General features: G+C 45.0%; 1 protein-coding gene and 1 long non-coding RNA gene across 5 annotated transcripts in view; one reads left to right on the forward strand and one right to left on the reverse strand.

The window, feature by feature from the left end:
• EXT2 (exostosin glycosyltransferase 2) overlaps window positions 1-16496 on the forward strand; it is a 142416-nt gene extending 125920 nt beyond the window's left edge. For 2 of the 4 annotated variants that reach the window (XM_040259049.1, XM_040259048.1), the window contains exons 11-15: window positions 5116-5259; window positions 6761-6865; window positions 7201-7329; window positions 9523-9605; window positions 15809-16496. In XM_040259049.1, coding sequence (XP_040114983.1) covers window positions 5116-5259; window positions 6761-6865; window positions 7201-7329; window positions 9523-9605; window positions 15809-15947 — 600 coding nt within the window. In that variant the 3' untranslated portion in view covers window positions 15948-16496. The remainder of the gene's footprint in view (window positions 1-5115; window positions 5260-6760; window positions 6866-7200; window positions 7330-9522; window positions 9606-15808) is intronic. The other 2 variants (XM_040259051.1, XM_040259050.1) reach the window with 1 other exon arrangement.
• Window positions 8907-13337, reverse strand: LOC120876911. Its single transcript, XR_005724245.1, has 3 exons — window positions 13285-13337; window positions 12811-12839; window positions 8907-9061 (listed from the first exon to the last, which is right to left on the reverse strand). It is a non-coding gene; the product is annotated as an uncharacterized LOC120876911 (long non-coding RNA).
• Window positions 16497-17420: the final 924 nt, after the last annotated feature.

Here is a 17420-nt window from a genome sequence, read left to right on the forward strand (position 1 = left end):
GTGTACACACACACACACGCATGCACGCACACACGGACTGTTCAGATCACTGCCAAGCCCCTGATCGAGGCGTGGGATTTGTTTTAACAGACATGGGCCTCTGTCTTCAAAGATGTGTGCAATTTAAAATAGATGACACTGTACACAAAAGATGTTGATAGTACAGGCAAGCAATTGAATGATGGCTTTGTGACTTGAACACATTAATAGCTCTGGGAGCACTATTACTCCAGCTATCGGGATGTAATGTGAAGTTTCAGATGCCTGCACTACAATATATAAAGGCATCTGTTAGTAATGACAGAAGGCTGACCCCAGAGCATTTCCCTGAAGTAAAAAGAAAAAAAGCGGAATTAGGGCGGGAGGTGGGGAGCGATGAGGGAAAGGAGGTCGAAGTCGGGTTCTCGCTCTTCTGGCTGGGAAAATGCTTTACTGTATACCTAATCGGGCTTCGTACTACACCCGGGCTCTGCAAGAAAGGGCCCGTCCCCTTCCGTTCCGCTCCGTTTTGATCCTGCAGTCAGCTGCAGAGTTATAGATGAAGTGACAAGGATGGTGTCTTGATTGCATCCAGCTGCCTGGAGTAAGTCAAGGGCAGAGGGGCCCCGCCTGAGGAGCCGCGCTCACCGAAGCCTCCAAAGGCGTCTGAGAGCCAGGACACCTCCGATGCTTTCAGAGCAGCGGCGTTCAGCGTTCTGTGACCCAGTGTCACTAAATTAAGTTTCCCCAGAGAGAAGCCTGGTAAGTGGCTTGAGCTCACAGGAAGAGGACTGAAATCAAAACAGCCTTCGACCCTAAAACTGAGCCCGTGTTGTTGTTGTTGCTGTCCACTGGGGGCTCGAAAAGAAGAACCCCTTGGGAAGGTGATTTCACCTTCCTTCCCATGGATTAGAGAGCTGTGCTGTGCCTAGTCGCTCAGTCATGTCCGACTCTTGCGACCCCATGGACTGTAGCCCGCCAGCCTCCTCTGTCCATGGGGATTCTCCAGGCAAGAATGCTGGAGTGGGTAGCCTGTCCCTTCTCCAGGGGATCTTCCCAACCCAGGGGTCGAACCCAGGTCTCCTGCATTGCAGGCTGATTCTTTACCATCCAAGCCAGCAGGGAAGCCCAGGAATACCGGAGAGGGTAGCCTGTCCCTTCCCCAGGAGATCTTCCTGACCCAGGAATTGAACCGGGGTCTCCTGCACGGCAGGCGGATTCTCTACCAACTGAGCTACCAGGGAAGCCCCAGATTAGAGAGTTGACTCAAATACACGTGGGTGGCAGGAGATGGGATTCAGCTTCCATCCAACAGAGGTGCCAACAGAATAGATGCCCCTTGCCCTGCCCCTTCTCCTCTGCCTTGCCCGTCGCTGGTGCTGAGTGCAGTTGCTTGTGCTCGTAGCCCTCCAGAAATCTCTTTCATCCCGCTGAGATGAATTGCTGATGGTGGTTGTGATGTGCCTTGAACAGGCAGGTGCTCAGTGCTAAGCAGAGAAACCTGTCCATGCACTTCGGGTCTACCCCGGCCTGCAGGGCCAGATAGAAGTTAGGACCCCCAGCCTGTGTTGTGGCTCCGTAATAGTATTATATTATTTTAATCTGCTGAAATACAAACCCCAGAGTAGAGAGAACACAGCCGCAGCATTATACATCTGAAGAAATGTTTAACACGGATTCATTTGTCTGCAGCTATTATGATGACGCCTGTGGCCGATTAGCTCTGTTGATTACAACATGGTGTTCATGAGGCCAAGGCTGTGGGTTGGAGAGGCCTGTTAGGTGAGCTGGTTCCACACAAAGGAAACCTCTTTCTGCCATGCCAGATCACTTTAAAGACCCCAGTCAGACATCTGATGAAAGCAGATAGATGATCACAAAGACTGGGCAAGAGAGTGTAATGACTCAGCAAAGGTCCCTTACCCACTCCTGGAAAAGCGGTTTAAAACATGTGCTTTAGCGATGGTGAGTTGTTACTGTGGTCTTCTCACACAAAGGCTATCACATTATTATGAATGATGACTGGTGATCAGTACTGTTGCAGGCCTCCTTTCAGAATGAAGAAGTGTACTAGCTCTGGCTGTGAAGAAAACAGGAAGGGGCTTTGGTCCCCTTCTTTCCTGCTCAGCTTTTTCCTGCCGAGGTTTTGCCTGTCCGTCCGTGCCTTCAGCAGGTGTGCGTGGAAGGCTGTCATGCGCTTTGTACTTGTCTGTCCTCATGGAGTTTAAACTCTGTGGGAAGAAAAGAGATAATAAAGAAAAGTACATGATAAATAACCAGTGCAGTTTCGTGAAATGGAGGTTTGATAAAGAAAAGCATGGAGTGAGGGGTGTGATGAAGAATGGCTGGTCAGGGGATGGTGTTTACCTTGGATGGAGGGTCTGGAAAGGCCTCTCAGAGTAGGTGATAGTTAACTAGAGACCTGACTGATGAGCAGGAACCAGCCTTTTCAAAAGCTGGGGGAACAGCCCATCAGAGAAGTAACAGGTGCAGAGGCCTTAAGGTCTAGTCACAGTTGAAAGACAGGGAAACCCGTGACTTGTCAAGAACGTGGTAAGAGAGACGCTGGAGGGAGGAAGGCCATTTAGAACATGCTGAGGAGTTTGCATATTATTCTTTGGAGGAAGCCATCTTTTGTTTTGTTTTATTGGTGGAGCATTTTTTTAACGATCTTGTCGGAGGGGATGTTATGGATTGAACATGCCTAAAAAAGGTATTCCCTTTTTTACCTTTCACCAAAAGACTTCCCTAGTGGCTCAGACAGTAAGGCATCTGCCTACACTGTGGGAGATCCAGGTTCAATCCCTGGATGAGGAAGATCCTCTGGAGAAGGCAATGGCAACCCACTCCAGTACTCTTGCCTAGAAAACCCCATGGACGGAGGAGCCTGGTAGGCTACAGTCCATGGGGTTGCAAAGAGTCGGACACGACTGAGCGACTTCACTTCTTCACTTCAAAAAAGGTATGCTGAAATCCTAATCCTTAGTAACCTTATTGGAAATAGGGTCTTTTCAGAGGTAATCAAGTTAAAATGAGATTGTTAGGGTGGGCCCTAATCCAGTTTATCTGGAACCCTTATAAAAAGGAGAAATTCAGACACAGAGGCACACACTCAGAGAAGAAGTCCATGTGAAGACAGAGGTTTGGAGTGGTGCGTCTACAAGCCAAGGAATGCCGGAGATTTTCAGCCACCCACCAGGAAGGAGCTGGGGGGAGGCAGGCAGGATCCTTTCCCTGGGTGAGATGGCCCCACCAGCACTTTGACTTCTGATTTCTAGATTTCTGTTGTTTTAAGCCCACCCACTCTATGTTTTAAAGCAGCCCTGTCCTCAGTTGCTTAGTCATGTCCGACTCTTTGTGACCCCAAGGACTGTAGCCCACCAGGCTCCTCTGTCCGTGGAATTTTCCAGGCAAGAATACTGGAGGGGGTTGCCGTTTCCTACTTCAGGGGACCTTCCTGACCCAGGAATCGAACCTGCATCTCTTGCGTCTCCTGCATTGGCAGGTGGATTCTTTACCACTGTGCCACCGGAAAGGTGCAGGAGGGTGGGGGTCCTAGCATGCTGACTTTGGGAAAGCAGTGGCGCATCCTCCCTGGGGGGGGGCAAGCCTCTGGTTGCGGTAGCACGTATGACCATATGACTTAGATACATGTGGGTAAATATATAATGAATATGTATATAAATTAATAGGATGGTACCCACTGGTTGAATTACCCTGTAAAGCATACCCTACTCTTCTTTTAGGAACGGTCCTTTTAGGGCTGCTCTGTAAATGATGGTTTGGAAGGGCAGGGGTGGGAGCAAACAAGTTGGAAGCCTGTTGCAGTAATCCCGGAATCCACAGTAATCTGGTAATGATGGTGGTTTGAGCTGGGGACAGTGTAACAGAAGCGTCAGAGGGCGTCAGAAGTAGAGTCAGCAGCACCTGCTAGAGGGCTGGGTGTGGGGAACGAGGAAAGAAGGAGGAAAGGCTGGCTCAGACAGTTTACTCAGACAGGAAAGACTGAGAGGATGGCTTTTCCCAGGCTGTGGAATCAAGAGTCATGCTTCGGACATGTTAAGTTTGAGGTGCCTGTTGTTAATCCAGCTGAAGGTATTAAGTAAGTAGTTGGTTGTATCAGAAACATTCAGGGCCAGACCTGCATTTAGAGGTCATCAGAGTCTCAGTTCAGTCCAGTTCAGTCGTGTCCAACTCTGCAACCCCATGAATTGCAGCACGCCAGGCCTCCCTGTCCATCACCAATTTCCGGAGTTCACTCAAACTCATGTCCATCGAGTTGGTAATGCCATCCAGCCATCCCCTTCTCCAGATGGTATTTAAAAAGACTGAAGCTAGATGTTGCTTGTGGGGAGAGTTTAAGAGGGTATAGCTCTCCAGGACTAGGCCCTCAGGAACTTCGCTGTGTAGAGGTCTGGGCGAGGATGAGGACTCAGTGGTGCTGAGCAGAGGCCCCAGGACAGCTGGTAAATTGTCAGTATTCACTAATGGTTAGTAGTTAAAAGGCTAAGGAAATTATATGGAAGTACATGGATGAAAGTATTGGATGTACCCCACCCTTGTATACCAATTCTGTTTAACAAAACTATATCTCAGAGCCTTTCCAAACGTGGAAATCAAATTTTTGTTTTCAATATGTTATATAGTTCATAAAATCAGGCAACGTCTCTATACCTAAGGCTTCCAAAAGATCATAAAAAATGTCTTTGTGCTCCAGATAGATTTCTTTTTCTTTTTCAGAAGCAGAGACTTTGTAAGTTTCCACAATCATCAAAATTTACCGTAAATCATGGTTTCATTTATGCTTCATCTGTGCGTTCATTGACAGTGGAACCTATTTCACTAATCGCTTGTTGAGAGATTACATACCTTGGCACAATTCAAGAAGCTATTATTCTACATTACTTGAAATTTCCAAATACAAACCTGAAAGTTTTAGAGGAAATTAGAATGAACATTTATCTTTGAATATTGGCAGAAGAACTAGCACCTGTTGGATCGAATTTCTTCAGAAGCCCATTCTGCTCTTAGTTTGTGAGGATTTGAATGCAGGGATTCTGTCATTTAAAGAGCTGAGCGCCGTGCTTGCTTATTGTCTGAACTGAGAATTGATTGCTGATGTGTTTCTGTCCTCAGGTCTGGCGAGAATTTCCTGACCGGTTGGTGGGTTACCCGGGTCGCCTGCATCTCTGGGACCATGAGATGAATAAGTGGAAGTATGAGTCTGAGTGGACCAATGAGGTGTCCATGGTGCTCACAGGGGCAGCCTTTTATCACAAAGTAAGGTGGGGACAAGCTTGAAGCAAGTGGGGCTGAACTGACAAACACAAGAGTATGATACTCATTTTATTTCGCCCAAACTAATTTTCGCCAAGTTTAGGAGAAGAGGTCTATTCAGAGAGCTTAGAAAGGCCATGTTTTGTGATTTAAAAAAAAAATAAATAAAGTTATTTTTCTAATTATTAAAGTATAATTGCTCAAATATGGAACAAATTTATTGTATAAGAAAAATCACTTAAAGTTCTATCATAGGACTAATGGTAGATAAACTATTGGGCTGGCCAAAATGTCCATTCATATTTTTCTGTAAATCTTATGGAAAATAATGAATGAAATTTTTAGCCAACGCAGTATTATTATTATTTAGGTGTTTTTTCCAATTTGTCTTTTTTATTTACTGATTCACACATACAGTCATAAATAGTCTCATCAACTTTTTTGCATGTATTGTGAGTTTTTTCCTTATGTCATTAACATTTCTTTATAAACAACCTCTACTTAACATAGTTGCTAATATACCATTATATTAATATTCCATAGATCATATACAGCTGTTTCTCTGTTATTGGATATTTCAGTTCAGTTCAGTCACTCAGTCGTGTCTGACTCTTTGCGACCCCATGAATCACAGCATGCCAGGCCTCCCTGTCCATCACCATCTCCCAGATATTTAGGTTATATCTAATTTTTTTGCTCGATAATACTTTGTATCAAATGCTTAAATAATGATCAGTATCCATTTTCATAACTGCCTATACTTATGATCTTTATGATTGATTCCTGGAAGAATTATGAACATTTTGGGGAGGCTTTGTTATATATATTCGTTGGTTCTCAGTGTCGTTTGTGCCAATTTACATTCTCACCAGCAAAATATAAAAGTTTCCTATTATACTCTTTCTTGCATGAAATAAATTTTTAAAAAAATCAAACTTAGCTATTTTGCTAAGTGAAAATTGATTTTATTGATTTCACTTTGATCACTTGGGGTCTGAAATTCCTTTTGTATTCCTTCTGAGAATTGTCGCTTTATGTTTTTGACTCTTTTTTATTAAAGGGAGAGATTGAAGGGTATACATTGGGCTTTAGAATATTACGTTTGGTGGTGGAGTGCTCCCTGGGAGTGTGCGGCTTAATTAAATAGTAATGACTTGTCAATTGTCAGCAGTGGCATAAGGAACTGATGTCAGGAGAAAGATGTGTTCAGCCCAGTACAGTTAAGTTGACTTCACTGTATTTATATCAGCTGCTTGTTGTGATCTCAGCATTGCTGCCCTCATATTTTTCAGGGCTCTCGATCCAGAAATGAGTTTTGTTTTTTTTTTTCTTAGCAAAGCATAAATAAATATATAAGGTTTATCATTCTTGGGGCTATGATAGACTGATAAATACCTTTTTGGTAGATGTATTTCTGTATTATACCGCAAATTTCTATATTATTTCATACATGTAGGTTATGGTAGTTTTGGAATTGCCTCATTTTTGTTTTACTTTAACAAAGGACATGTCTGCAATGTCAGTCCACCATCGATATGTCTCTGTTGCTATCTGCAGTCCGTGGGAAGAAGATAAAAACCAGTGGCGCACTGTGACTCAGAGGGAAGGGGTCAGTAAAGCTCAGGGTGCAGTGTATCTCTGAATGATGTTTGTTAAACACATCCGTTCATCAGTCCAAAGGGCCTGCACCTCACAGGGGCTTCATGCTGTGTTTATGTTCCTGTGCTTACAGTAGGTGAGTTTTTGAAGACTGATGGTGTTAAAGACAGTTGGTCACCTGACCACAAGCATCCTGATACTTCCCTTGGCCTCTGTATTGATCCAACATTGTGACTCGTCTTATGAGAGAAAGCTTGTCCCCTTGCCATGGCTCAGTTGCTCTTTGTATATCAGCCACAGGGAACTGCTATTTGAATGTGTCTCCTCTTTTGTCTCACCTGGCAGTATTTTAATTACCTGTATACCTACAAGATGCCTGGGGACATCAAGAACTGGGTGGATGCTCATATGAACTGTGAAGACATTGCCATGAACTTCCTGGTGGCTAACGTCACAGGGAAAGCTGTCATCAAGGTAGGAGGCATCTATGGCCAGCTCTGGGGCACATCTTGGGCAGCTTTCTGAGTCTCCAAAGTGTTCATAGCTATAAATGAAGACTTGGAATAGATAAACTTTCAGCTGCCTTTTAGCTTTAAGATTCTATGATGGATGTTTCACATTGTGATATTGAAGCTCGGCATATTTTCTTTTGTTATATAAAGTTTCTTTAGTTATAGTTTTTTAACTGCCAGCATCAGAAAGAAAGTCTATAATGGTTAATCTACAAATCGTGTTTGTTTTAAAACTGTAATTTTATTCTCAACACTGATTTGTAATCTAGTTCTTCTAAAGAATGCAATTACGTCTTTCTTAAGGTAGCTGATTTTTTTTCAATAAATGTTGAGAAGATAGTATACTTTGTACAGTTATACCGGTAGTTGTCCTAAACAGTGTTTCTTAAGACACTGATTACCAATTTTTAAAAGTACCTTTCCCATAGCATATTAAAAGGGGAGAGTATGTAAAGATCATGTGGGGATCTTTGTTTCTATAATAGATGTCTATTCCTGAAATGTAGGTCTTGCCCAAATCAGGCCCCTAGAAATGTAGAGAGAGTATACTTCTTTATATCAGTGGAATCTTCTTGACCTGTTTTTCTTCCTGGATTAGAATTCCACATGTGAAAATGGCCAATGCTTCTAGGCCAGAATCCTACACTGGAAGCTTATATTGGAAACGTGGTATGACATTCCAGAATGATTCCTCATGCTATTAATATTAATTGATGAGAGAAAACAGATTAAGCCAGTGACTAAGAAAAGAGGAAAAGTCACTGTCCAGACTTGATCCAATCTTTATGGTATCTCTCTGCTCTTTAAATAGCTCAGTGAACAGCTCACTGCAGGGATAATTAAAGAATGTAAATTGCAGAACTGGTTTTATTTTATTTATTTATTTATTTATTTAATTTTAATTTTTACTTTATTTTGCTTTACAATACTGTATTGGCTTTGCCATACATTGACTTGAATCCGCCATGGGTGTACATGAGTTCCCAATCCTGAACCCACCTCCCACCGCATATCATCTCTCTGGATCATCCCCATGCACCAGCCCCAAGCATCCTGTATCCTGTATCGAACATAGACTGGCGATTCAGTTCTTACATGATAGTATACGTGTTTCAATGCCATTCTCCCAAATCATCCCATCCTCTCCCTCTCCCAGAGTCCAATAGTCCGTTCTGTACATCTGTGTCTCTTTTGCTGTCTCACATACAGGGTTATCACTACCATCTTTGTAAATTCCATATATATGTGTTAGTATACTGTATTGGTGTTTTTCTTTCTGGCTTACTTCACTCTGTATAATCGGCTCCAGTTTCATCCACCTCATTAGAACTGAAAGAACTCCTCTTATCTCCAAATTCATTTTTTGACATTCTTCAAGACACTCTTTAGCTGTGCCTTCTTACTCTGGACAGTAATTGCTCGAGTCTGTATACCCCTCAGCCGGGTCTCAGTAATCGGCTTTCTTCCCCGCCCACCCTCAACTGTTTACTTATCTTCACTGGGTTACGGTAGCAGCCTCCCCTCAGTTTGCTAGAAAAATATTCGAAGTTTGAGGTGTGGGGAAGGTGGTGGGGAGAGTCAGGGGAAAGGATTCAGAGGGCAGAGGACCACTGGATTTTTTTCCTGACTCAAAGGGGTTGCAAATAATGTGACGTCTTCAAGAGCACGGTGCTGCCCGTAGCTTTTGCCGTTAGCTGGAAGAAGGAGAAAGAGCGCCTGTTGGAACTAAGGTTACGGTGAAAGTTATGGGAAGCTGTATTTCATCGCCCTTATGGCTGCAAGAACAAATGGTGTTTATACAAGGACCTTGGCAGTGAGAAAACAGTCATTAAACAGGAATTAAGGAGCTTGTCATCACCACTTCTTTCCAGTTACAGAAGGCAAAAGCCCTCCAAGCCTCTTTTATTGGGCCCTTGTGAGTTCTGCCGTTGGCCGAGCCAGACAGAATTGAATGGAGGAGCGGTGAGGGGTGTGTGTGTGTGTGTGTGTGTGTGTGTGTGTGTGTGTGTGTGTGTGCACATGTGTACATGTGTACATGTGGAAAGGGAGCAGGCATCTCAGCTTACAGAACAGAAGCATGCAGAGTGGTATCACAAGCATGGTTTTATTGTCCTTAGCACTGACAGCCGGGTATATTTTTGTGCTCCTCTGGCAGGTAACACCACGAAAGAAATTCAAGTGTCCTGAATGCACAGCCATCGATGGGCTTTCACTTGACCAGACACACATGGTAGAGAGGTGAGTGGGCCTCTAGACAAAAGTCTGCCCTGGCCTCTGATCCCCATTTCCTGCTCTGGGCCTGTTTATGGGACTTTGTTGCAGATATAAGGACAGCAGCTGGTAGCCATAGTCACCTCCTTTTGCACGTGGGAATTGGGTTAGTTCAAGCCCAGGTCACCCAAAGAATTAATTTGGAATGCTACTCACTCAATTTGTAATGGCTGGAAGGGTCTTAAAAATATAGCTGGCCTTAAGCTCCAGAAGCCAGATTCTCCATGTGGACTAAACAGTTAACCATCCACAGTCACTCAAGTGGAAGTGAGCTAATTCCGAGGAAATCCTGGATTGTTTTTCAGGGTCGTATCTCCATGTTACAGTAAAAGTTCTATTAGAGAGAATTATTAAACCAAACCCACCAGAGGCCAGATTACCTTTGTGGACACACTGAAACACCTACCAAAAGCAGAATTGAAAGCACAGCTCTTTACATTTCAGAGAGCGAAGCAGGGCAGCTCTGAAATACCTGCTTTATACTGATTCAGTCACTTAGCCAATAAGCACCCATTTGTGTGGATGTAATACAGGGCCTTGTAGGTGAGGATGAAGGAAGTGGGAGATGTCTGTCTTCCCTCAAGACCGTCTCACTTGTGTCCCAAAGGCCCCAAGCTTAAAATCTCCTGAATCGAACCTAATTCTTCCAAAAGGCAGCCTCTTACATAAGACAGCGAGCTCTGACAACCAATGGCATTTTTGTTAAGGGACCAGAATGCATTCAGAGAATGTTGTGGTAGCTGTCAGGGTGAGATATCTAGCTCAGGTCTCCCTGGGTCTCATATGCGTCTGCGTGCAGCACTCATTTCTGAACCCTATCAGCTGCATCAGGGTCCTTCAAGCCTGGAGGACGTTGTACAGGGAGCTGTTTCAGTTGGCCTGGACCCTTCTATAATGCTTTACTCCTTCTTACGCTTACTTCTTACTCTTACCCTCTAAATAATCTCTTTCATATGTAAATATCTTACCCAAATGACTTGACTTTTACCAACTGTCGATATGAAATAATATATTATTGTGACTTTGAAATATCTGTCACTGGTATCAAGTAATCACCTAGTCAAGGACAGTGACATTCCTGACAGCTCATTTGGAAGAGACCCCAATTATAGTTCTGTTAGAGCACATGAAATTGTTACTTAAACCTACCCCCATTCTGTGTTGAGAATTTCATAGCATTAAACAATTAGTTTTTGATTGGGCTGAGTTACATGTTGGGGTTTTATGGTCTAAGAAGAATTGTATTTAGAAAATTTCACCCAATACTGGCCTTAAAGTTCATGTTAAAGCTGAAAAACTGAGATGATAACAAATGCAATGAGAAAGATTTAAGTTAGGTATAATTATTATTAAACACTGAAGAAAGGAGCTAAGGGAAGTGTGGAAGCTTCCTCTCGGGAAAAGGGTTTTGAAAATAGAATAGGCACTGCCCAGATGTTGGTAGGCTTGATTTTATCAGATTTTTATAATTAACAACAGTAGATAAAACACATGTGTATGTGTGTATTGAACCTAGTCCGAAGCTATATGCGATAAGTCAAAGGAAGGCTCAGAATGTTGTAACTGGTCAGAGGAAAGAAAAGTGACTTCTTACTAGGTCAGTTATTATGAATGGTTTTGTAAGAGGTGGCACTTGAAGTGAGCCTTCAAAGATTGCTAGGATTCCAGCTCCAGGCAAGAAGAGGAGATCCTCGGCAGGGGAAACCGGATAGCCCAAGGTGCATTTGGCAAGCAGTCAAGATATCCAGTTTTGCTAGAGCAAAACATCCTGGCCCATCAGTGCCAAAGTGCTTTTTTCTCTAGGTAAGCCATGGAAGGTTTTTGAATAGGGAAGTAGTTTGGTTAGAGTATTGCTTTGAGATTGATTTGGAAGTAGTATGTAGAATGAAATAAAGGTGAGATTGAAGAAAGAAGAACAGTTAGAAGGCTTGAACTAAGTTAAGTGTGGAGAGAAAGGGTTGAATTAAATTACAAGGTTTTTTTTTTTTTTTTCCTCCCAAAGGAGAATGTGCTAGCATTTGATGTCCAACTGGATAGGTGTGGGGAGATTATGGAGGAGTTGACTGAGATGGGAAGAATGGTAGTACCTTTAATGGTGTAAATAATATAATTAGGAGGGGTGCGAAGTAGGGGAGGGGAGGACATGAATGTTGTACCTTTCACAGTGTAGTTAATGAGGCCAGGAGATTTTAATGGTGTGTCAAGTTGGAGAGCAATAAGGCAGGTGATTTGGGCTCTTACCCTCTGTATCTGCAGATACAGATATAGAGCAAGCAGTTGGAAATATAGAACGAGGACTTTAGAAAGAGGTTAAAACAAAGATGGCGATTTGGAAGGCATCCACCCAGAGATGACAATTGATTGAAGAAAAGCTATGGGTGGAATCTTGAGAAATTCAGACAGTTAGGAGACAGAGTAATTGAAAAGAGAGAAGCAGGCACTAGAGAGAGGCCAGGAGAGAACCAGGGTCTCCAGTGCCAGCAGCATCGGCGACTTTGGAAAAAGTAATGCCGTAGGGTGATGGGCTGAAGGGCGGTAGCGTGGGAGCTGACAGTGAGGACGCAGAGTCAGTGATGACAGGCTCCCCTTTTGAGAAATGTGATGGAGACCAGAAGGAAATCAATCTTGAATTAATTAGAAACTGCGAGCAAAACTATTTGGATTAAGGTTAAATGACTGAATTATTAGATAAGACACTTAGGTTGGGGGGGAGGGGGGATATGATTTAAGCCCTATTGGGTAGACCAAGAGATGGAGTTACAACTGCAGAATTGTTCACTTGTTTTGAAATAGTTCCCTTTGCAGAATCTGCATTTTTGCACAAAACAGTGAAAGGAGTTAACCGCTCTGCACGTTCTGACCTTGTGTTGAGTTGTGTGCTTCAGTAAGCTTATTTATTCTTATGTTTGGGGTCTGGGATCAGAAATCTCAGCTATGGAGGAGAGTACTTTTACTGCCCTTCCTCCATTTCCAGGTCCTGCTATTAGTTAATTTAAGAAAAAGAAGATTTTGTAACTTCATTTTGCTCAGTAGCTTTACCCATGTCAAGACAGTATGGCAGACAAACAATGCTGATTTAAGAAACAAACATTGTATTTTGATTCAGATCAGTCTTTGTTCAAATTATGAATTAGCCACTTATTAGCTGTCTGACTTAAGGAAATTGACTTACCTTGTCCTGAACTTCCAATCATTTCATCTCTGAAAATAGATATATTAACTGTCATATTACTGTATCCATTCAGGAATTCAACAAATATTTATTGAGCATTTTTGTATCAGTGCCAGGAAAGTCTGTAGCCGGGGCCTGGCAAGGTTAGTTTGCTTCCTAATTTCCCCAGCGCTGACCCTCAAGCTCCTTGTTACTTTAGGTAATAGTATGAGTTTGAAAGGGAAACAGAAAGCCATTAGTCTTTTCTCCCTGGCCCTTGCAGCACTTTAGAGATAGACATTGGCCGTTCTTAGCCTATCTGTTGGTTAGAAAACCAAGCAAGGGGAACAGTTACTGACACAGTAGCTGGACCCCCAAGAGAACAACTCAGGTAGACCCACCAGCAACTAGCCCGACTCATAATCTACCCTGACTTGTTCCCCACCCCAGGTCCCCTGCCCTGCATGTAATGAAGGTAGGCGACACTGTCAGTACCTGGCAGTCGAGGACTTGTACCGTTTCGCACGGCAGTCGCTTCTCCAGGGTGGGCTGCTTGGAAAGAAAGGAGGACTCAGTAGCCTGGGTCAGCCAGGGGCAGCTGTCAGCAAGCCGAGCTGGCCTGAGCCCCAGCAGCCTCTCGCCTGTGGCCCGGCCTGGCTGGCCAGTCTAGTTACAGAGGAGATGTTGTCCTTGGTGCTCCTCAGGGGCCCGTAGAGCCACCAGCCCCTGCCAGGAGCCGTGATTTGTCTTTCATCCATGCTCGCCGGCACCCTGTGCTGGGCACGGCTGGGCTTTGCTGGCCAGAGTCTACAAGCAGAATCGCTGGAAACTACAAGAACTGTCCGTGTTTATAGGCAGAACAACTGTCAAAAGTGAGACCTTGGGGAGATTTGACTTAGTCTGCCGCTGTCTTGACCCTGTAATTTAAGGTGAGAAGAGCTCTTGGCCGGTGCTCGCTTCCTGTCATTTTATTAAAACCTCTCTCAGTCTTTTCCCAGTCTCCTGTTATTTTGGAACCTGAGACTGCAACCTCCTGGGTCTCGAAAGACTGCCAGCAGGAGGGGAGCTCAGTGAGCTGTGGGCCATTGTAGAATGTGATAGAAAGACCCAGTCCTCTTAGTACCAACGCAAGCCTGTGTTTGAACCCAGCTCCACCACCATCCAGCTCAGGGTCCTTGGGAGAGTCCCTTAGCCTCTCTCAACCCAGATCTCTCAAACCATACCAACCCTCGGGCGTATGGAGGGGGATACTTAAAGGAATCGCTGGGTTGTGGATGTAAATTAGCTGGCACTTAATAGGAAATGGCAACCCACTCCAGTACTCTTGCCTGGAGAATTCCAAGGACAGAGGAGCCAGAAGCCTGAAGGGCTACAGTCCATGGGATTGCAAAGAGTCGGACTCGACTGTGCGACCAGCTTTCACTTTTTCAATAGATGCTTAACAATTGTTAACTTCCAGCTTCTCTCTTTGGACCCTAGAATAATGATGATAAATAAATGTGTCTCATCTCATAGTGAAGACTTCAGCCTCAGCAACCAGAATGCGTGGGCCTGGCTCTGCCCTTTCTGGTTGTTTGGCTTTGGTCCTGTCTCTGAGTCTCCCTGTGGTGTGCCTCTGTCTTCCTAGTGTGCCGTGGGCAGCATAGGAGGCCTGCCTCCTGAGGCTGTTGTGAGGGGAGACATGAGTAACCTAGTACGTGCCAAGCACTTTTAACACAGCCCAGAACATGGAATAAGTGACAGCCGCTGTTGCCTTGTGGCTGTGGCACAGAGATGTTATTAGCTGGGAGAGCTCACAATGAGATGGTAACACCTTCTGACCAGCAGAATAAGCGCAAGAAAAGAATTGATAACTGGCTTCTTTATTAATTGGTTTCTTGCTGAAGCTCGAAGGCCTCAAATAAAAGCTGTGGACTGAAATAGCTTGAAGCAAGGCTTACAGTCTCTCCGAGGACAGAAGAGCCTTGCAGTCTGTGTCTTGAAATTCGGCCCTTCCCTGGGAACCGGTTCTCAGGTGCCGTGGGCCTGACTGAGAGAGAATACTGACCTCGCTGAAATCCATCCTTTGAGGTCCCCTCAACTTCAGAAGCGGTTTTTGCGGGCTCGTCTCCCGCTTTGGTCTGACGCAGGAATGTTCTTCTCACCCGCTGCCACACTCAGTTGGCCCGATTGGCCAGTGCCCTTTCCTGCTGTGGGTCTGAGCCGCTCCCCTCTGGGGGGCTGCTCACGGGTGGGGGTAAGGGGCCGCACCCTCCCCTCACCCAGCGGCGCTACGTTGCTTGTTGCTGCTGATTCTAACACGAGAGCAGCTACGATTATGAAAGGTGTCCAGTGTGAACTTCAGCTCTCACAGGGGAGCTTATGGAAGTGGACTGATAATTCCCAGAGATTGCCACTCACAGCCCTCGATAGATGTTGGTTGAATGCCTGAAGTGTTGTTTGAAATTGAGGTTCATGGCCCGGTGTCTCCTCTGCCTTCCATCGCCCCACGTCTAAGAGCCTTCCTTCTCTCTTTTCAGCTCAAGTGAGCTGAAGCCAAGATCCAGCGCTTTGCCTCCTCCCTTTGCCTTCTCTTCAACTGGCAGGGATGGGGTTAAGGCTTGTTGGCAACTAATCCACCTTGGTTAGAGGCCTGCTTGTAAGGAGCTGGAGGAATGACTGGAATTTGAGGGGGAGGGGAACGATACTCTGACCTCTGCAGGCCCATGGCCTTCGAACAGCTCAAACAGCATCCCTGGTTCCCTTTCTCCCGCTGAACTAATAGAGCACCCCCAGATCCCTTTGTTCCTCCAAAGCCTCCCAGCCGTGGGAAGAACCCGGGAGCATGCTGGGGATCCTTGTGATTCTCTGGCCAGTGTTGAATACGATGTATGTTTCTCTGGCCAGTGTTGAATACGATGTATGTTTCTCTGGCCAGTGTTGAATACGTGTATTTCGCTCTCAGCTCTCAGACTCTTGAACATTTCCTTTGCTCCCCACCCCTGTCCCTCTGCCCCACTGCCCTCCCCAAAACCCCCAGGTCCGAGTGCATCAACAAGTTTGCTTCCGTCTTTGGGACAATGCCTCTTAAGGTGGTGGAGCACCGAGCCGACCCCGTCCTGTACAAGGACGACTTCCCTGAGAAGCTGAAGAGCTTCCCCAACATCGGCAGCTTGTGAAGCAGGCCGCTGGTGGAGGTCTCAACACGGATGTGGACGGAGGAAGAGAACTCGGCCCCCCAGCCCCCTGATCCCCTGGATTTCAGAGTGGAAGACTGGCACCTCCTCACCTGAAGAGCAGAGGCCCCAGGAGGACATCTGAGCGCCTCTGGCATCCTCCAATGCTCTTAATGGGTTCTTTCTGAAAACTCTAGGTGGAAGCCTGTGGCAGGCTCCAGGGGAAGGCCAGATCAGGCTTTCTTTGTTTCCAGCTCCAGTACAGTGATCTGAGAGGAACCGTCCCTGGCTCTAAGACTGCTGAGAAACCTCCAGCCCGTTTCAGATCTGTGATACCATGTAAGAGCTACCTGACGGTCACTTTTTGTTATTTCAAATCAGTGAGTTCTTCAAAGGAAGAGCCACGCCCAGAATTTGGTGCACAATCCAAGCATCTTAGTGGCATTTGACGCCTTGGGAGCACCAGCTGCTGAGTTGGGATCTATAAATTCCATGAAACTCTTTGGTTCGGCTTTTGGATATGATTAAAATTATTTTTTATTCTATTTCGTACTATGTCTTAAATATTGACTGTGGAACTTTGTGTGTATGTACCTTGCACCTTCTGACCTCAGCTCCAGCCTCCTTCCCAGGTCTGGGAAGACAGTCGGCCAGGAGGCGTGTCTGGTGCCATGCTTATCCAGCAGAGAAGAGCTTCCAACTACAAACATTCTTAGTGTCCCCAAACCTACAAAGGAGTCTCTGTGCTTGCTGATTAGATCTAGACATTCTTGGGGGAAAACAGAGGGCCTCTCATAGCCATACGCTGAGTCGCTCTGCTGGTACCACGTTGTAAAATTGAGCGAGTTGTGACCCTCACCCCAAGGGGATGCCAAAATTTCCCTTGTTCTTTTGGTATAAACCTAACGTTAGCCAGGGAGGCTCTGGCTAATGTTAAATGCTGCTATAACAACTGCTTTGCAATAGTTGCCGGTACATTTAAATCATTACATTTCAGCATTTAGTAATACTGCACATGTGTGAATTATACCTCTTTAAGCTCAGTTGATGAACAAATCTACTCTGGCAAACGTTAGATGTTAAGGATTCAAAACAGATTTATCTGACTCTAATATTAAGATTAGCCACAGTTTGGGCTTTAGCCATAACATATGTCCCCAGAACACAAAATACATAACAATTTGCTTGGAATATGGATATAATTACTGAAACTAGTTGTGTGCCCAGTCCAAGTCACTAAACCACCACTCATTGTTCTGTTGAGTGACGCGGAGGTGAGCTGGCCTCATGCTGGTGTTTTCAGACTTGCAGTTTTAGAAGAATCACTTCAGATGTGTTCATGGACTTTGAGAGACCAAAGAAAACTTTGAGAAGTCACACAATTGAAAGTGGAAATCTTGAGTCTGATCTTTCTTATTTAGGCCTGGTGGGATGGCAGGCTGTTCTTGGCAGAAGGGATAAGATAGCATCTCCAGG

This window comes from Oryx dammah, unplaced genomic scaffold, assembly GCF_014754425.2.
Source record: "Oryx dammah isolate SB20612 unplaced genomic scaffold, SCBI_Odam_1.1 HiC_scaffold_17, whole genome shotgun sequence".
NCBI lineage: Eukaryota > Metazoa > Chordata > Mammalia > Artiodactyla > Bovidae > Oryx > Oryx dammah.